At 41.3% G+C, this 21563-nt stretch overlaps 1 protein-coding gene across 1 annotated transcript in view; it reads right to left on the reverse strand.

The window, feature by feature from the left end:
• Positions 1 to 21563, reverse strand: part of SMARCA2 (SWI/SNF related BAF chromatin remodeling complex subunit ATPase 2) — a 218597-nt gene that overhangs the window by 116110 nt on the left and 80924 nt on the right. The window contains 6 exon segments of the mRNA XM_006152442.3: positions 7594 to 7707; positions 9600 to 9842; positions 12704 to 12814; positions 13480 to 13546; positions 15293 to 15456; positions 20874 to 21021. Coding sequence (XP_006152504.1) covers positions 7594 to 7707; positions 9600 to 9842; positions 12704 to 12814; positions 13480 to 13546; positions 15293 to 15456; positions 20874 to 21021 — 847 coding nt within the window.

Raw genomic sequence — 21563 nt, forward strand, 5'->3', positions numbered from 1 at the left:
CCCCAAACATCCTATTTCAAACAGATAAAGGAAATTCACATGCTCATGGTTTATCACATACCTGCACTATTTTGTTGTATTCTTAATATATAAAATCTGCCTGATTATTAAATAAACACCAAGAATATAAATGTACAGTCTTCATAGTGTCAAATTAAAGTCAAGAATTGGGCAGAAAGTGATTAAAAGTAGATCAGCAAGCTAATACTGATTAAAAATGATTGAGTTCTTTTCAGTTCTCAAGGCCAAAGAGGGGAGAGGTCACAACTGAAGAGAAGTTGAATATTCAATTGCTGCTTTAGAAGGAACTTGTCAGACCTGATAGAACCACAATTAACTATCTTTTGTCATTTGTTTCATGTAGCAAATCAGGGTAGAAGAATGCCTTACTCTTTTGCAGAAAAGTTAAGAACAAGTAAGCCACCAAAAGCTTGCTTTAGTTTTTAATGACCTTCTTGACCAGGAAGGAAAAATAAATCTACAAGTTTACTAATGCAGTATACTTAATACTGGATTTGTGTTTTAAAGACCTGATCTTGTTACCTGTTTAAAGCACTTCTTTTTTCTTTTTATAAATTTAATTTATTTATTATTATTTTTAAAAAATTTTCTATAGGGCACATGTACTCACAAGAAAAAGACAGGGTGCAGGAAGAGAGTGAAAAAGCAAGCTGCCAGGTCTGGGACATGAACTATAGTCGACCATGTGGGACTCCAGTGCTTTAACCACCATGCCATCTGCTGGTCCTTCTCTTTATTTTTTTTTTAAATTATTTTTTCAGCATCACTGAGGTATAATTGACAAATAAAAATTGTATATAGTAATAGTATATAATGTGATGTCTTAATATACACAAACACTGTGAAATGATTATCCTTTTAATTTCTTTTTTTTTTTTTTGGAGAGGTTTTCACTATAGGGCGCGTGCACTCACCAGACAGACAGAGACATAGAGACAGAAAGCGAGAAATCACCCCCCAGATGGGATGGTCACATCGCAATCCCTTCTCCTCCATTCTCCTCTCGGGATCGTGGGCACGCACGCACACGCGCCCGGCGTGAATTTTAAGCCACCGGGTCCGGGACGCGAACTGTGGTCGACGACGTGGGAGTCCAGCGACATAGCCATTACGCTAACTGCTGGTTCCCTTAATTTCTTTTTTAAAAGAATTATTTATTTAGCTTTATTATTATTGTTACTGTTATTTTTTATTTTGATTGGTGGGGGAGTGAGAAAGCAAGCCACCAGGTCTGGGACTTGATCCGCAGTTGGCCATGAGGGAGTCCAGTATCTTAATACACCATCTGTCGGCTCCCTTCTTCTATTTTTCAAGAGCTGTTAACTCAGAATCAAATTTGATCATGGTGAAGAAAAATGTCAACCAACTTCAGACGAGTATGATGATAAAAATGACACTCAGGGCTGATATTTCTGAGCTCTTTCTATAGACCAGGCCCTTTGCAGAGCATTTTAAGTGTCTTCCCTCATTTAACTCACATTAGAGCTCTGTAAGGTAGTCAAATTTAGTCCTCTCATTTCACAGATAAGGAATTCAAGCATCAGAGAGGTTCACCTACTGTCCAAAACGAGATAGTGATGGACAGGATTTGCAGTAGAGCCCACTCTTTAGCTCCGTGCTTAGGAGAACCAAGGAGACTTCCAGGCTTTTAAGCTCTGCCTGCTGTTCCCTCCAACTGGGTCTTGCTGCTGACATGTGCGTGCCTTCCTCAATGTGGAAGAAATACTTGTTTGTAAGTGCAGGAGGGAAGGGCAGACCCAGAATTAAAGACTGGACCCTCAACCCCCTTCCTGTAGTCAGCTATACTAAAGGCTGGAGGTGAAAGTGTTGGAGAAGCAGGAGGCACACAGGATGGAGACAGAGAGGCATTGCCAGTAATGGTTGGTTCTTGATGATATAAATTAACAAAGAGAGACAGCACAGACAACTTCAAAGAGGAGCTCAATCAGAAAACCAATTTTAATTTAATTTTAAGTTGTTTTTATGTAATCCCTTTTCTATGAATTAGTATTCTTCCCTGAGTATAAGGAAGGGATTTTACACCAGCAGTCTGGTGGAGGGGGATGGAGAGGGTGAGGATTGTACATTGTCTTGCCCATTAGGTATTTCATTAGACTAATATTAAAACTAATTTTGCTGTGCAGTAGAGCTGCATTTATCAAAGTGTGGCTTTACATATCTAGTTTTACTTTAGAAAGTACATGAAAAGATGCTAAATATCAGTAGATATTTGAGAAATGCAAATTAAAGTTATGTTACATGTATAAATAAACTGACAATACCCAGTTCTAATGAAAATGTGGAGGAACTGGAATACCCATATATTGCAGGTGGGACCACGAAATGGTTGAGACCATTTGAAAAACAATGGTGAACATTGTTACAAAGTTATGTATACACTCACCATACAACCATGCAATCATACTCCCAGGTGTTCACTCAAGTGAAATGAAAACATAACTACACACAAAAATACAGGAAATATTTACAGCAGCTCTATCCATAATCATCAGAAACTGAAAATGACCCAATGGCCCTCAACTTAATGGACAAACTGTGGTGCTTCCATATGATAAGATAGTATTCAACAATAAAAATGGGGCTGGCAGATGTCATGGTGGATAAGGGTGCTGGACTCTCACATGGCTGACTGCTGTTCAAGTCCAGGACCTGGAGGCTTGCTTTCTCACTTTCTCTCTCTCTCTCTCTCTCTCTCTCTCTCTCTGTCAGGACAAATTTAAAAATAAGTAAATGAATGAATGAAGTTAAATAAAATAATTCTTTAAAAAAATTGAACCAACTATTGATAACATATAACAACTTGGATGAATCTGAGGCATTATGCTGAGTAAAAGAAACCAAATATGAAAGGTTACCTATTGTCTGAATTTATTCACCATATTCTGGAAAAGGCAAAACTACAGGCTAGAGAATAGATAAGAGGCTCTTATCTGTCAAAGGAAGCTAGGAGTAGAGGGAAGGTTTGACCAAAAAGGTGTAGTGCCAGGGAACTGTTCTTTGTGGGGGTGGGGGATGGAATTGTTCTGCACTGTGTTTGTGAGTGTGTTAATAGAACTCACAGAACCATCTGTCACAACTCATAGAGCCACTAACCAAAAAGAGTGAAGCTGTATGTAGATTAAAAAATAAAATTAAATAACACTTCTTGGTATTTTTTTTCCATAAACACATTTGAGAATTACTGCAATGGAAATATTTACCCTTTCCTGCCATCAGCCATAATTCCTTCCTAGAGCTTTTATGCAAGGAGACTTCAAAAAGTTCATGGATAATGGAATTAAAGAATTGAGTTTGGGCATTAAGGCAGCTGGATCACACTTGGCTAATCGAGCAGTCTGAATCCTAACCTGGCAGCTTGGAAAACACCAAGCATGTATGAGTGCATGTCCAAAACCCTGAGAGAAGAAATGAAGGAGACAAGATTGTGGTGTGGTCATCTCCCCTGGGGGGAGTGCTTTCCCACTTTTACTCTCTCTTTCTTTCTATCTAATGAGTCCATATGCCCTGTAGCAATTCTTTTTTTAAGTTAGGAGTTTATTTTGGTGCAAAAACATTTTGAAATCCAATTTTCTTTCATAGCATGCCTTTTCCTTGAACTTTTGGAAGACTTGCTCACATCATACAGGTGACTAAGGACAAACACACTGTCTGGCTACTAGCAGATGAGGGCAGAAAGAAACTCTCCACCTCCAAAGATAAGAATTAACATTTCCATCTTCTCCTGGGTGAAAGTAATCCTAACAAGGCAAAAATGGTAGAGAATAGGATCAGCAAGCGGTCTGGTAGTTAAGGCACTGGACTGCAACATGGTCAAGCACAGTTTGAGTCCCACACCAAGCAGCTTAGAACACACCGGGTGTTTTTGTGTATGTCCATGTCCAAAAACCGTGAGAGAATGAAGGGATTGCAGCATGGCCATCTCCCCTGGGGTAGAGGGGTATCTCACTTTTCTTCTCTCTGTCTCTCTCTGGCAAGCAGACATATCCTATGGCAAAAGCTTTAAAAGAAGGGAAAATATAGAGAATGAACATCAGCCATGCTGTTATCAGCAAAAGCCACATACACACACAAAGGGAATAGCCTCCACGCACTTTGAAAGCTAGACAGGGACAGAGATTTGGGAGGGAAACACGAAGTACAGCCGCGACAAAAGAATAGTGAGAATGAACCCTAAGTGCACAGGACTGTTGAAGTCCCATTACTGTTGTAAGAAAAACCACAACGTGAATAGAAACAGGAATATGGTAGCAGCAGCAGTTACCTGCTGAGTGCTTACCAGGTCCCTGGCACAGAAGTATGGGAATGACATCCATTAATCCTCCCAACAATTCTATAAGGCAGGTATTTATTTTCCAGTTCACTGAAGTGAACACCTGAGAACCATTTGGGTTTACTGAGTGGCCCAGGTTCATACAGTTAGTGAGAGACAGAGACAGCAGTGGGGACACACACACACACTCTGAAGAGCAGAGCTCATAAATGCTACTCCACAGAGTTGCCTCCAGGAACGGTACATGGCTACCTTTACAAGTACGGCTATCTACCAAGTTATCCGTAAATGACACCATACGTGGAGTATGAGGGGGTCTTAAAAAAGATCCTGGAAAATGTATATTATGAAAAACCTCTGTATACATTTCCATATTTTGCTTGCACCCAAATAGAAGATGAACTTTCATTCTATTATTATAGAAACTTTTAGAGGTACCCTTATATTTTACATACCTCGCATATAATATTCTGGGTATTAAAGACTGCAAGCAGGCCAACCAGTAGCATGGTGGTTGAGGTGGCTGCGTCCCACATGGCTGGCTGCACGGTTGTGTACCCAACCTAGTGGCTTGAGAAACACACTAGGCGTGTGTGTACGTGTGCCCAAAATCCAGAGAGAGAAATGTTGAAAGGATTGAGGTGTGGCCATCCCCCACCACCCCCCGGGATGGCTGCTTTCTCACTTTCCTTCTCTCTCTTTATCTCCAGCAAGCGCATGCACCCTACGGCAGTAAGAACAACAACAACAAAAAAAACACACAACAAAAAATGCTGCAAGCGTTTTGTACAGGGGACATACTCTTAACAATCTGAGGGTACATTTTTTTTAAAGTGTATCATTCTAGAATTGTATTCAAGAAGCCCTCTTGCAAAAACCATTTAGAAAAATTCTGTAAAGCAAAGAATTCTTTCATGATAAAACCGATCACCCTATAATCCTTATGCTACAAGTTTGATTTTGTCTACAATGGGTTATCTTAAAACAGGATGTACTTTCAACTTGTAGTGTGTGTGTGCGTGCGAGTGTGTGTGTGTGCGTGCATGCGCACACGCATTTCTTTTTTGTAAGTTTGCCAAAGGACACAGGGAATTGCCAGAAGGAGCTTCAGAGTGTGGGGAGAGTGAAAAAGTACCTCCCACCGGGCATGGTCAGGTTACAATCCCCTCTCCTCCATCATGCCCTACTTTTCCAGATTTGGGGCATGCAGGCATACATGGCAGGCAAATTTTTCAAGCCATCAGTCTGCAACTAAAAGCAAACATTCTGCTGGATGGGATCCAGTCGCCTTAACCACCAGGCTACGGGCTGGGCCAATCTGTAGTTATGTGTTTAAAAAAAAAATCTACATTAGCCAGTCCTGGAAATAAATAAACGAGAACAAAAAGTTTTATGGAATGCATAAATGAAAAGCTTCAGTTAACTGCATTGTATACGTCTTCTGAAATAAATCAGGAAGTATGAGACAAATTAAAATCTAACCGTTCTATCTCTACACTTTACAAGAACATAGCTAACGGTACACCAGGAAGTAGTTCAAGGCAGCTGTGTGACCACTGCCCCCATTCAGCAGATTATCTATTCAATCATTCCACTCTATCTTGAAAAGAAAAGGTGCTATCCAAAGAGGTGAAGGCCACAGGAAGTCAAAGGGAGTACCAACCACATTCAACTCCTAAGGTGCATTTGACATCAAAATAAAATACTTAAACTATTTAGACTTTCACTGGGACATGCATGGTATAAAAACTGGTTTTAATTTTTAGCACAGTGGTAAACTTTGTATACTATCTTGCCAGCTCCTACTTAAAACGTAATGGTATGAACCAACCCATCCAAAAATAGAATTGTTACCTAGAAAAACCACCATCATTCAAAAATAAGACCTTTCAGAATTGGCTCACCTAAAGAAAAAACTTGACTCAAAGTATCTTTTATAGCAAATATTGGGTTGTTGGAAAAGTCCTGACACATTTTTGCATAGAAAAACACATCATGACTTTTCTAATAACCTAATAGTATACAATGCTAAACAATCCATCTTTTTTTTTTTTTCCTTCTTTTTCCCAGTTGTGGGCGTGGGGGCACATAAGATGTGTGTGCTCACTGGAGAGAAACAGAGAAAGGGAGAGTGAGATATCACCCCCCACACCACACACAGTGTGGATGGCCGGCCACTCCGCAGTCCCATCTCTTCCATTCTCCTCTCAGGATTTTGGGCAGGCATACACACACACCCATCACATTGTTCAAGCTACTGGACTGGAGACTTGAACCATGGAGTCAGCCATGTGGGACCCATTGTGTCATGTGCTGGCCTTTAAATAATCCTTAAGAACTAAACTTAGAACTTAAATGTTCCAAAATATGATCAAAAACATATCAAACTAATATCCAAATCCAATCCAAAATTCACAGAGTGAAGGGTTCAAAAGACATTCTAAAGCACTGAAAACGCAGTTTCCATAAAGCAATCTGAAAAATACTCATTTAAAATGTTTTTATAACAACTCAATGTTCATGGTGCAGGTCAAAAACCAGGACTCACAAGCATGAGCTGATGTGTCTGTAACTTGCAGGAACTCTGCTTTTCACTTACTATCAGAATGGGGACGTCACAAACATCAAACATTAAATTTCTGAGAAACCTGGCAAATATTTAACTATGCCTTTCGATAATGATTCAAATCTCACACTCAAATCTTTATTTGGTTTACAAGCAGAGTAACTCTATAGTGTCTGCAATGGTGAACTCAACAAGGTCAGTAACTTAACAAAACCTCAGCCCTGCCGTGGCGGCATACAGGTAGCACCACTGCTTGAGATGCTGAGAGCCACAGGAGTCTCAGGTTCAGTTCCTGGGCCAACCTTCACACGCAAAGCATGGGAGGGTGTGCCTGTAATCGTAGTAAATAATTGAGAGGCCTGGGTGAGAAGACTGTGACATGCCAAGATCCTACCAAATATACCTCTCTTTGTCTCTCCCTCCACCCCTCCCCATAAAAAGGAAAAAAGTAAAGTTAAAGTGCAATGATAGTGAGTCTCAATGATTTTGATACTTTTATAAAATATGCCCCAAAGCTTTTTGAAACCAGGCTGAAATGCTATAATTTCCCTTCTCTAACACTGTCAAATGAAAAAGCACTTTAAGGTCTTTCCAAGAAACTTGTAAATAAAAATACTGTTTTAGAAACACCAATTCAAGGGCAGGTACTTCAAAATACATTTTCAGAAGGGGAAAAAAGAAAAAAACAAACAAAACTTTTAAATTTGCAACATACTTTTTCTGGAAGCTGGGACTCAACTTCTTTCTTTAGTCTCCTCAGTAAAAATGGTCTTAACACCTTATGTAGACGCCTGATGATCAATATAGTTTCTTCTTCATTTAAGTCCACCTGCGAGAGAATCGTAGATGAATAGTATGTTTTACATAGTAAAGCTGTTTCAATACTTGATTGAAATTGTGAGTGCATTAAAGCCAGGCTAATGACTGTCAGGTACACCTCTCAATTCTCTTCCTACCTACTTACCAATCGGTAATAAAATAGCTTCTAAATGGGTACCCTTGTCTTAATGCTGAGTTCCATGTAAAAGGGTCCAGAAGCCACCAATTTTTCATCAGTAGTGTTAACAGCCCCAAATTTTATAGGCTATGACTGGCAATCAATTCTTATTGAAGAATAAGATAAACCTGGAGAAAAGGGGCACTGGTTAATGAGTTCCTACTTAAAGTTGAAGACTTAAGTTAGGACTTCACTTTTGTTGTCTCAGATACCAAAACACAGCAAGGGAACAGGGAGCTTGAATACGAAAAGAGAAAACACAAGAGCAGATGGACTTTGTGCTGCTGGGTCTCTAAATCCCTCTGCCTTAACTCCTTCCCTTTTTTCTCCCCTGCTCTTATTCACTTTAGTACTACTTATAAAATCCCCACTTCTTACACTTTCTTCTATTAACCTCCAGGAGGTGCCGCTGATTGGCAGTATTTGCTACAAACGGACAAGCCAATGAACCACTGACAAAGGTTAATGTGCCTACAAGGTACAAAGTTAAAGGGCCAACGAGCCCAAACATAAATTTTCCCAAAACATTCTTTGCGGCTTTTCATTCCCATAGTTAAGAAACCACTAATCAAAATGGCATGTACCCTTTTCCTTTCTTGCAATGGTCCATGTCCTCCTTTCATAACTGAGCTCTATGAGAAGATTGCTGATGGAATAAGGAATCTGAAAATGGCTATTCTAGGATTTGAGGAGTATTATTGTACACATGAAACTGAGGCTCATGCTACACCTTGAATAAAATGCATAAGAAAATGAATGGAAACTAGTTCAGGCTTACACAAAAACGCCTGTGTGAGAACATGTTAAAGAGGAGTCCAAGTTTATGACATGGAAAGATTTGTCTTAAAGGTTATGTTCAGTTGGTTAAGTTGGTCTGGTTAAATTAACCCAACAAATATCTCCAAGTTCGTCCTCCCTGTGATCCACAGCAGTTAAAAATTCCTAGTTAGGGCCAGCAAATTGTGTAGTGGCTATGTTGTTGGACTCCTACGTAGTTGACTACAGTTTGAGTCTTGGACCTGGTGGCTTAAAACTCATGCCGCAGGGGGGACAGCAGGTGGTGTGGTAAAGGCACTAGATTCCCACTTGGCTAACCATGGTTCGAGTCCTGGACATGGTGGCTTGCTTTCTCACTTTCCCTCTCTCTCTTTCTCTGGTCAAATTAAAAATAAATAAATAATAATAATAATAAATAAAATTAAATAAATCTTTAAAATAAATTAATTCTTTTAAAAAAAAATCTCATACAGGTGCATGTGCCCAAAATCCTGAGAGGTGATTGAAAGAGACAGGATTGCAGTGTGGCCATCCCACTTGGGGGGTGGGGGTGACTTCTCATTTTCTGTTTCTCTGTCTTTCTCTCTGTCTTTCTCTCTGTCTCTCCAATGAGTGCATGTGCCCTAAAGCAAAAAAAAAACTTTCTTAAAAAAAATTCCAATGGTCAGGAATGTCCTCTAGTGGGCTGGTAAACATGTTGGCAAAATATAACACAAAGCACAAAGGAATAAGATACTCCACTTACCCTAGATTCGTGTTCTTAAAAAACGGTTTCATTCATACCCATGGCTATGAATGAAACCATGTCCACCACCAAATGGCTTCAGAAAGTAAGCAACATTGTAAATTGCACTGCGGATTTTCTGTGGCTCTAACAGTCTCAGCTTTAGGCCTTTTAATTACATCTCACTGTCATGTAGTGGTAAAAATAAAAGTCAGACCAGTACCCTTTCTCCTGTCATGGCGAATGGAGCATTAAACCACTGTTCGAATGTGCTGCAGCTCTTAAAAATTGTGGGGAGGAGGAAGTTGAGGAGGGCCCAGAGCTCAGGGAGCTTATTCTGCAGCGGGGTTCCAGTCAAGAGGATCCTTCTGGGGGCCACGTAGTGCGTGTTCAGGACCTGAGTCAGCTTGCAGTGGTGGTTCTTCATTCGGTGGCCTTCGTCCACTATCATATATTTCCACCGAATCTGTAACACAAAAGGAGGATCAATGTGTGTTTGAGCAAGGGAAAATACAGTGATTTCCAACAGGCAATGGGTCCTGTGGAAAACCAAACAGCCCATACTTGGTGCATGATAGGGAGGGATACGAAGACAGAGCACTGTCGGGACAGAGAGGTAGTGTTGTTATATTTTGATCAACTGGACCGGGGAGAAATGTTCACATATTGAAATGTTCACTTTGTAAGCTAAATAATGCAACTGAATGTATAAAAAAAATGTAAATAAATAAAGATAAAATTTTTTAAATTAAAAAAAATACTCTTTAAGATGAAAGAATCTCAACAGGCTATTTCTCACCCCCCATAGAGTGTGTAAAACTTCATGTAATAGCAACAATGTTCTTATGGGCCATCACCCAGACAGATACCTGGGCACAGGATGTTAAAGCAACAATGTTAAAGCAACAATGTTCTTATGGGCCATGACCCAGACAGATACTTGGGCACAGGATGAAATGGTTGACACTGCCTTTCCCCATGGAGTACTCCTCCTACGGATACTGCACTGGGACAGCTTTCCCAGGTCTCTTGGTCAGGCTTCCTCTGCTCATGGTGACTACAGAATATAGATATGTGCTAGATGCAGACGTTAAGGGCACTAGCAGGTATCCATAGTTGAGATACTCTTGGCCTCATGCCTTTTGTATTATGCTGGCAGGCTCCACCTTTAGAACTTGGCTCAGTGTTTTTTTCTTTATTATGCCTTATTTTATTTAAGCTACCTGCTAACATTTACCAGTTGAAATACTTATGAAAATCCGAATATCCAGTTTCTTTTAAAAACTTAGATCTAGCAACCAGGCTTTCTCAGTTCATGTACATTATTTACCTGCAAGATGCAGGGCCCCATTTTACCTAAAACACTGGCAGAGAGGGCAATGCAAAAATACCATTCCTCCATGAATGCACAAACTGCAGACCCGAACACAACACAGTCCTGCAACGTGACTCTCATTTAAAAGGTAGACAGAGCTTACATAGCACGATCCTCCTCCCTAAGGCTACGCAGTCCCGTTACCTCTCTCACATCCTATCCTTCCGCTCTCATCAAGGTCACAGTTCAGTTTCTTCAAGTAAGACAATGAGGAAAGCTCCACCAAGCCTATCCATTCCCTACAAAGCAAGGGCACTGGCCAAGAAAAGCATCTGGGGTCAGATGTCCCTGGATCCTGCTGCCCACCACCTAGGGAGAGGAAGGAGACAGCCAAGGACCGTGGGCTGGCCTGGCCTTCCTCATTAGAAGCACTCATAATGGTAAGAGAAAATACAATCATCAGTCAGGTTAGGGTTACCTGTTTAAAAAACTACACACACACACACACACACACACACACACACACACTACCAGAATGCTGCATACTTTTCCTTCTTCCAACACCTCTAAGAAAAGTGCTTATGAAAAATTACAATTGTTGCCCCAAACTCACCAACCACATGAAAAGAGGTCAGGAGGAAAAAAATGTACTTATATAAATATTCTAAATCTACTTTTCGAATTTAGCTCATGAAATAAGAAGGAATAAGGATGCCTTTGATTTGGCTACTGGTCTCACTAGGTCTTCTCCTTGGAAAAAATTACTACCCCTTCTCCAAACAAATAAAACAATGCATCTCCTTACCAGGTATCTACAATGCTTTTTGAAATACGTATACAGAATATGCATTTCTTTCATGGGGATCTCAAACATACAAACGCGTTCCCATAGTAATGTTGAAAACACGTCATTTCTGACACGGCCAAAGCCATCTGTAAGTATGAGGAAGAGGATCACAGCATTGCTGCCAGGCCCATCTCAATTATTAAACCTCCCCTGGGAGCACATTTCCTTTATGTTATTTCCTGTGATGCCACGAAGGGAACTCTCAGTTCCCAGAGCAAAGGTTTAATGCAGACAGAGAACAGACCCCAGAAATAGAGATTCTATTCAATTCTGGCCAGAACTTGGTTTCAGATTATAGTGCTTTTAAAACACCATGGGGTAAAAGAAATTACCCAAGGAAAAAATGAAGTTTTCATGATTTGTTTCATGAAAGACAGTACTTCCATCATTCTGCTGGAAACTACTAAGAGACAGGATGATATAGCTGGGAAACAAATTCTCTTAGGTTGTCGGGAAAGTCCTGGGTATATTCCTATGTTTTCCTATGCAAAGATGTGTCCTGACTTTCCCAGTAACTGAGTATCTTGGGGCCAAAGGCTAACTTAGGACATACAAATTAGAAGACATATAAGTCACAGAAATGTCTCTTTCTCAGCTCCACATAAACAGCCACAGAAAAGGCCTTGAGTAATTTGAATAAGGACAGCCTGTTATCTTATCAGGAAAAAACCTAAAACAGAGATCCCACCAAAGCTGTAGCTTAGATAAATGTCCACACTGTGCAGACCTCAAGGAGGGGTGCCTCCTCATCTCTGCAGAGACAGGGCATAAAGGAATGAAGTTACGCTGACAATAACCCAGAGCAACAAAAACAATTGATCTGTTCCCAGGCACACTGCCGGCTCTTAGAGACAACGAGTTGCAGAAGGAACCCAGGTGAATTCTTTTTTTCAGATGTTACTTTATCGACTATGAGAGGATTGGGAAGAGTCCCAGGATAAATCACAGACATGAAAAAAAAAAAAAAAACAGCATGCCTAAAACCCATGACCAAAGTATTTCAGACTCTTAAAAAAAAAGACAAGAAAGAAGAAAAAGAGAGAGAGAGAGAGACAGAGAAGATATCTAATGATTAAATTATACCACTAAGTATAATCTGGGGACTATTTTATACTCCAGGGTGATGATCCAGAATCAGAAAGAAAAGAATATTAAAAAAACATACCTTTGCAAGAATGTGCTTGTCTTTTATAATGTACTCATAAGTCGTCAGAAGGACATTGAATTTGCCACTCCGTAGCTGTGGGACAAGGGAGCGACGCATGGCAGGGGTGCCCTGAATGGAAAGAAAAGAAATAATAATAAATATATATATATATATATATATACACATTGGAACATGGGAATATGTGTGCATTACTTCTCACCAGTCACAGCCTTAACAGAACACAGACATATGACAGGAGAGTGCACCTCTCCTAGTTATCATACACTGGTCCATTATCCATGAAGAAGTTCTGGTTAAACGCACACGTCAGGCACGCACAGAAAGGCATTCCCACTGAAGATGGACAGAGGGGAGTGAGAAAACGCAATCACAGCCGCCACGCCACAGTAGAGAACTCGCCACTCATCTAGAAGGCTCCATTTCTATGGGCGCCCGGGGAATTGCCTGACTTTGCAGGGACAGGCCGCGCAGCAGCAGCCCACGGCGAGCCAGTCAGCGGCACGCGGAATGTGCGATATTTGTCATTTGTATTACTCTCATCAGAAACCTCGCAATATGATAATTAACAATTTTCTTCTGCATTTCACTATCTGAAAGTAATTATGGTTTATTACAGTAATCTTCTTGGGATGATTAACTCTCACTGTTTAGTACATGATGTACATGACAAAACTTTACAACCAAATACAGTTCACAGATGTGCATATGGAATGAAGAAAACAGGGTCTATTTTTTGCTTTTCTACATTTATATATAAATATAGCATTCCAAACCTTGTAAGAAATTTTCACCACAGAAGGAGCCCATTTGTCGAATTCATATGTCCAGTTAGATAGAGTCCTACAGAATAAAACAAAATATACAGATAAAAAGACATTTGTACCAAAATCAGTGGCCAAAATGGTGTTCTTATTCATTTACAGATCTCACCTTGAATGCAGTCAGAGAATACGACATATCTCAGCCACATATTTATTTTAAAGGTGTGGGAATAAGAGATAAGTTAAAAATAAGCTACCACAAAGCATGACATGTTTGTCTGTGGCTCATAAAGAAAATCTCATGAGGAAAAAAGCAGGGAATGTATAAATAAAGAGAGCAAAAAACTAAATTTTAATATGGTATTGAATAAACAACAATTGCCAGTTATTTGGGGAATCTTTAGAAACAGCCATTAAGTTCAGAGAAAAGTTGACTCAGGAAAAAAAAAAGACGACAAAACCGTAAGAAAATATTAAATAAATCTGTCAAGAGGAAGTAGGGGAAGAAAAACTGAATGACTTTAAAAAAAAGACAAAACTCTAAAAATGTCACCATAATATATGAGTTAGAACATGCAAAATACAGTTAAAATCCAAAGGATATCTAAATATATGGATAGAGATAATCAAGATAAAAAGGTCTGCCAATAGGGCCAGATGATGTAGTGATTAAGGTGCTGGACTCCCTCATGGCTGACTGTGGTTCAAGTCCTGGACCTGGTAGCTTGAAAAATAAATCATGCTGGGCATATGTGTGCGCCAAAAATCCCAAGAGAGGAGAGTAGAGGAGAAGGAATTTTAGCATGGTCGTGCCCCCAGAGAGGTGATTTCTCACTTTCCCTCTCTCTGTCTCTGGCAAGCACACTTGCCCTAAGGTTAAATAAAAAAAAAAAATCTAAAAAAAAAAAGAAAAGCAAAGAAAGTCTGCAAATAGTTCTCATGTATGCAAAATCTGAAAATAAAAATCTCTATTCTTACGCAAGTTTCTATCAGCAGAAAATCTGTAACAAGATCTCAGTGACTAATACTGCAACCTCACACAGAACTCTGAACTCCCAGGGAGTGTCGTTGTACACAGCTGTTCCCTCACCCAGGAGAGTCTGCTAAACACCTACCAAGAACCACCATGTGGGCAAAGCACTGGGAACGCAACAGCAAAACTCGTTCTTATGAAACAGCAAAGTCTGGTGGTATACTCGTGCGATTTGCCATATAAAGTATATATACTAAAGTTGGGTGACTGCAAAATTCATAGGTTCTGCTCTAAAAGCTATAATAAGGAAAGATTTAAGAACGTATAGGCAGGATTTTCAAAAAGCTCACGGAAAATGTAGATTATGAAAGCATTATGCATGGATTTCAGAATTTTTTTGGTACCACAATAAACTCGTTTTTTAATCCCATTTTCCACAAACATTTTGAAGTCCATCATCATCTTTTGAACACACAGTCACACACATACATATTTAGAAATAGAATGAAGGGAAATCAAAGAAACCTTAAAAACACACATATAACTTTCCCCTTGGCAAGATACCTACAAGTGATGCAGCGTGCGACCCACTACGTGGAGTGCAGGGTGTACAGACCGCAGTACTAATGGCTGAGAAAAATCACTTGGTTCATATTTAAGCAGTCAACCGAGAGGCCAGGGAGGGGCGTAGTGGGGGAGGGTGAGAAGCTGAAACCTAAATTCAGATTATGTGCTCTTGGTAAGCTTGCTACATGCTACCATTCTGCCTTAAGTGAAAAACAAGAACAAGCAACCCACAGGGCCATCTAGAATATACAGGACGATGGCTGCGGAATAAATGACTGTACTTACGAAAGGGGAACGATGATGAGATAGGGGCCGTTGAGTCTTTTGTGCTCCATCAGGTAAGTGATGAGTGCAATGGTCTGTATGGTCTTTCCTAGCCCCATTTCATCAGCTAAGATTCCGTTCAGATTGTTATTATACAGGGAAACCATCCATTCCAGGCCCTGGAGCTGAAATGAAGAGTAATTGCTTCAATTACCCAAGATCTGCGCAGGTAATTAATACTAATACAACTCAAGTGAGGCTGTGACTTCTTAACTCCTCGGTGCTATACGGTGGGTTTCCCGCAGTAGGGAAGTGAGGGAAGCACCAATGCAAGAAGAATTTCAAGTATGAGCCTGCAATCATGCCTGCTGCTTGGCAGGTGCTGAGTGTTAATCAGATTTAGAAATGATGGGCTGTAGCACACTGGTGGGATTTTAAGCAGCTTTGCTGCTCATCCCTGCTTAGCATTTCATAGTATATGACATTCTACAATCATTATAAATGAAGAATACCCGAACCAAAGTCTATTCCAACTACTACTATTCCAAGAACAAAAGGCCAGGAAACTAGCAGTTAGCGTAATGGCTCTGTCACTGGACTCCCACGTGGTCAACCACGGTTCGCGTCCCGGACCTGGTGGCTTAAAACTCATGCCGGGCGCGTGTGCGTGCGTGCCCAAGATCCCGAGAGGAGAATGAAGAAGGGATTGCAGTGTGGCCATCCCCCCCGGGGGGGGGTAATTTCTCGCTTTCTGTCTCTATGTCTCTCTCTGTCTGTCTGGTGGGCGCACGCGCCCTATAGCGAAAAAATCTCTCCAAAAGAAAAAAAAGAAAACAAAAAAAAACAGAAAGAACAAAAGGCCAATGTGAGGATTAGAGACGAACAAACCAGGAAGCAGGTTTGGCCCACAGATCCCAAAGCACTATTCAGTAATGAATAGACTGCCTCCAGGTAGGGACACCTCTTGGTGAGGAAGCCAGGTAGCCAGGAAGCCAGGACCACTCTGCTGGGCCCACAGGGGATATTTCTCTTCCTAGCAAACAGCAAGTTCCCACTGCACATGGAAACTTTGCAATACAGGTACTCCCCAAAGTCAACACACTAGAAATGGATCACCCAGAACCAGGTCTAACATGTTTATAAAGTGAAAAAGTGCCATGCCAGAAATTCAGCTTTGTATTTCACAAGTTAAATACTGAAAAAAAGTTGGGGCCAGCAGGTGGCGTGGTGGTTAAGGGCACTGGACTCTCACATGGCTGACCATGGTTTAAGTCCTAGACCTGGTGGCTTGCTTTCTCACTTCCCCCATCTCTCTCTCCCTCTCTCATTCTCTCTTATTCTGTCCCTTTCTGATCAAATTAAAATAAAATAAAGTTAACTAAAAATAATTATTTTTAAAATAATACAGAAAAATGGTTGGGTGGAAATATAAATTAAAAAAGGAAAAAAAAAAATTTTAAATCCCTCTGCAAGTCACCAACTTCTTTCCACTGCCACACCATAAATGCCGGTTTAAATGCTAGGCTCAATTACAGATATATTTGCTGAAGTCAGGTTAGCTTGCTAATGAAGTTATGTTTAAGGTAATGTTAATATTAATGTTTCATGTAAAAACAAGGCAAATAATTCATCTATTTAAGATATCTGTTAAATATTATTATATGCAAAGGATCATGCAAGGAGCTGTAGCAGATGGACACCAAGGTGTATCAGATGCATGCCTACCTTCCAAAGCTTGTCGTCAAAGAGGAAAGAACAAGTGAGGCTCTTATATCCACGTACCAAGGAGTGGTTGCCAGGACCACTGTGCATATACAGAATTGTATTAACCAGTCTTTCTCATAGGGAGACATTGCAATGGTTTGAAGAAACATTTTTATAAATCCCTTTGGATTCCTTGTACCATGCAAGACTCCAAGACATCTTAAAGGTTCTTGCAGAACTACAGCAATACCAAGAGATAAGGAGAGACACTGGAAGACCCTCCAAGGGAACAGGCAGGAAGAGGGAAAGAACTTGGAAATCACGAGGTGGGGGACAGCACTGTTGGCCTGCAACATGTCCCTGAAAACACTAGACCTTCAGCAAAGTCAACTAAATGCCAGAAACATTTGGATACCAGTGGGAGTGAATCTTTTCATTTCCCCTAATGAAAACTGGTAAAGGAGTTGAATTCTGCCATCTGTGTCAGTGTTATAGAAAAACAGAAACAGAAATCAGCAGCAGAGGAGACTAGAAACCTACAAACTTTACAGGAAACAACTTGGACTTTACTAGGCCGTGGAGTTGGAGGACTCTGATACTGAACCAAGCTACGTGTGGCTCTCTAGGAAGCAGTTGGAAGACTCAGCTCTGTCAAGGATAAATACATATTAACCACACAAGAGCCTGTCAAAAAGCAGGAAGACAGAAAGCTGACTCCTGGGGAAAATGAGCAGAGAGGCTTAGAGTCAAATTAGAACTTGTTTGTGAGAGAGAGGAAAGATCTCATCAGTCAGATCTGGGAGGTCAGATTCCAGCAAGAGGGATCTTCGTAAGGCAGAAACTCAGAGGGAGACAGTGCAAAAGAGAATTCTCATTCCAGGAATCTACAGCAGCACCTCGAAGGAGAGAGGCCTAAAATTCACATACGGGAATAGGAGGAGTTGGGTTGGAAAAGAGAGTGATGGAGGATGTTTACAAATGTATTGGATGGCAGAAGAAAGTAAGCATGACATTAATAGTTATTCATGGGGGCCAGAAGGTGGTGTGGTGGTTAAGAGGCAAGACTCTTACATGGTCAACCAGGGAAGTCTCAGACCCATCAGTCTAAAAAGTCCCACCAGGCATGGGTGCACACATGCCCAAAATCCTGAGGAGAGTAGAAGAGAAGGGATTGCAGCATGGTCATAGCCCTAGGGGATAATTTACTTTCCATCTCTCTCTCTCTCTGATAAGTGCACATCCCCAATATTTAAAAATAAATAAATAAACACAAAGTTATTTAAGAATGATCCAAAAAGTGGTTCTTCCATATACAGATAGACAAAAGCTTATGAGAATATCCCATGAGAGAATACCTATGTCAAGCAGGCTAAATAATTGAAAACCACAGTTGACCTCATTCAAGTGATACTGTCTCTGGAGAAAACATGGTGACCAGCAGTTGGTGCAATGGCTATGTCGCTGGACTCCCATGAAGTCAACCATGGTTCAAGACCCAGGCCGGGTGGCTTAAACTCACACCGGGCATGTGTGCGTGCGTGCCCAAGATCCCAGGAGGAAAATGGAAGAGAAGGGATTGCGGCGTGGCTATCCCCCGGAGCGGGTGGGGGTGATTTCTCACTTTCTGTCTCTCTGTCTCTGTCTTTCTGGCAAGTGCATGTGCCCTATAGCAAAAACCTCTCAAAAAAAAAAAAAAAAAAAAAAAAAAAAAAAAAAAAAAAAAATAACTTTACTAGGACCAGAGCAGTGGTTCCCAGAGTATGCTCCAGGGACCCCTATGGGTCTCCAAGTCCTTTTTAGACAATCTACAAGGTCAAAATGACTTTCGCAACACTCAGACATTATTTGTCATTTTTATTAGGTTGACATCTGCACCGACAATGCAAAAGCTATGCTGGATAAACACTACTGTCCCCTAGCACAAATCAAGGCAGGGCTGTCCTGGCAGTCACTGTACTCTCCACTCCCATGCAATGACAGTAAACAGTGCCAGGTTTTAAAAGTGGAAGGAACCTGACACCAACAAGTTTGAGAACTCGCAGCCTAAAGTATGTACTCTACAAAGTGTTTTCTGGAACACTCTAGTTTTACAGGATGTTAAAGGTGGTAGTTAAAGAAGTTTGGGAAATACAATGTTAAACAATCTACTTTACTACAGGACACTGTGCATTACGGGTTACATATGTATTTACTTAGGTTTTGCTATTTCTTCCATGAGAGAGGGAGTGTGCATGCCCCCGCAGGATCTGGATACCATGATCCATCCTCAGCCTTCAGCAGGCCCCTGATCACGGGCAAGTGCATGCCAGGCATACTCAGGGAGGTCTCCAGACGTGAATGGGGAGCCTTCCTGTGTGGGGCTGCCTTGCAGAGTGCTGCATTTTACTGCTGTGCCACCATCTGCCCCCACATTTATTTTTATAGTCATCAGAGTGCTGGTATGTGTCATGGATTACCAGGAGTAGGTATTGCCAAAGCGACTGTACGTCTGTTCGGCTTCAAACAGTCCAGGGTTATGACTATTATCAATAATACCACCTATTGGGAACCAGCAGTTAGCGTAATGGCTATGTCGCTGGACTCCCACGTAGTCGACCGTGTCCCGGACCCGGTGACTTAAAACTCACGCCAGGCGCGTGTGCATGCATGCCCAAGATCCCGAGAGGAGAATGGAGGAGAAGTGATTGAGGCGTGACCATCCCCCCTGGGGTATGATTTTAGCTTTCTGTCTCTATGTCTCTCTCTGTCTGTCTGGCGAACGCATGCACCCTATAGCGAAAAAAACCTCTCCAAAAAAAAGGGAAAAAACAATAATAATACCACCTATTCACTCTCATGAACACCAAGTTTGAAATAGCAAATGATACGGGAATCCTAGATAAAGCTGACAGTGCTTCTTAAATATATTTGACCTTTAATTTTTTTTTTTTAATTTCTTAGAAAAACCTCATGGAACAAATAATCCAAGGCACATAGTTTGGGAAACACTATGAAGTGGTAGGAAGTAGAAAACAAGAGATGACCTCAATCCGGACGGGCCAAATGGAACATCTGTTACGTGTACAGCCTAGTTTTTAATCAAAGCACAGATGCTCACAACTTTATTGTGCCCTTAAAAAAGTTAAAAAGGCAGGGGCCTAGCAGGCAGCATGGTGGTTCAGGTGCTGGATTCTCACATAGGCGACTGTGGTTCAAGTCTCAGACTCGGCCGTTTGAAACCATGACAGAAGGCCCACAAGTGGATGGTAGATAAGGTGCTAGATTCCCGCATGGCCCACTGAGGTTCAAGTTTTGGACCCAGCAGTTTGAAAATCATGCCAGGTCTGTGTGCCCAAAATCCTGAGATGAGAACAGAGAAAGGTATAGCGTGGCCATTCCCCCTGGGGCTTGATTTCTCATTTTCCCTTTCTCTGTCTCTCTCCAGCAAATGCATACACCCTAAGATAAAAATCTTAAAAAAAGAAAAGGCACAACTGGGGTAGGCAGAAATGTGGTAGACAGCTACTTCTAGGTGGCTGAATTCAGTGTGAAAAATACAGTCACGACTAAAATTTTACAGAAATACTTCATTTACTTTGAGAGGAGACAAGATGTTCCCTCCAAGAGCAGAATGTGGCTGGTTTTCCATTCTGAAGGGATCCACAATGAAAGTGTTCAAAATGTTACGCAGCTACGTCTTAAAACCAAGTTCATCTAGAAATCGGCAAAGAGACAAGTGGTAGGCTACGCCCCTGGTGAAGATTGGCATACTCTAAAGGGCTGATAAGCACAGTGGGCACAATCTCAACATTTCGATGACGTGTCACCATCCTCAAAACCGCCAGCAGTCAACACGTGTGTAACACGCTCCGGGTGAAATGCGGTCAAAGACGGTGACTTGCACCAACCATGCCATTACCTGGTAGTGTTTCAGGGTCCCATTAATGAGGAGGGCAGACTGCTTCTCCACCCTCTCCGAGATGGCATGAGCCACGGTGTAGTAGGACTGGGAGCCTCTGGCGCTGTACTGCATGCTGTACTCGTCATCCACGTCCTGCTTGGCTGTCCTGAGACAGAGACGCGTGCACACGTTAGCGCGCATGCGTTATTTTATCTCATTCAAAAAACAAAATGAGAGCCTAAAATAGCTGCAGTAAGTATGGTTTACTTCTCACTTACCACACACCATGCAGTTAAAATACACGATTTATAATCCTCAAAAAAACTAAGCATCATGGGCATTATTATCATTCTCCCATTTTATGCAGGTGGAGACCTTGAGGTGAGATGACTTCATGTGCCCAGGTCACTTAAAAGGTAGTGAAAACCGAGGGACCTGCAGTTAGCGTAATGCCTATGTCGCTGAACTCCCATGTAGTCGACGTCGACCACGGTTCGAGTCCCAGACCCGGTGGCCTAAACTCACGCCGGGTGCGTGTGCTTGTGTGCCCAAGATCCCGAGAGGAGAATGGAGGAGAAGGAATTGTGGTGTGGCCATCCCCCCGGGGGGTGATTTCTTGCTTTCTATCTCTCTGTCTGTCTCTTTCTGGCGAGCGCATGTGCCCTATAGCAAAAACCTTTCAAAAAAACAAACAAAAACAAAAACAAA

This window comes from Tupaia chinensis, unplaced genomic scaffold, assembly GCF_000334495.1.
Source record: "Tupaia chinensis unplaced genomic scaffold, TupChi_1.0 Scaffold000354_1, whole genome shotgun sequence".
NCBI classification, from domain to species: domain Eukaryota; kingdom Metazoa; phylum Chordata; class Mammalia; order Scandentia; family Tupaiidae; genus Tupaia; species Tupaia belangeri.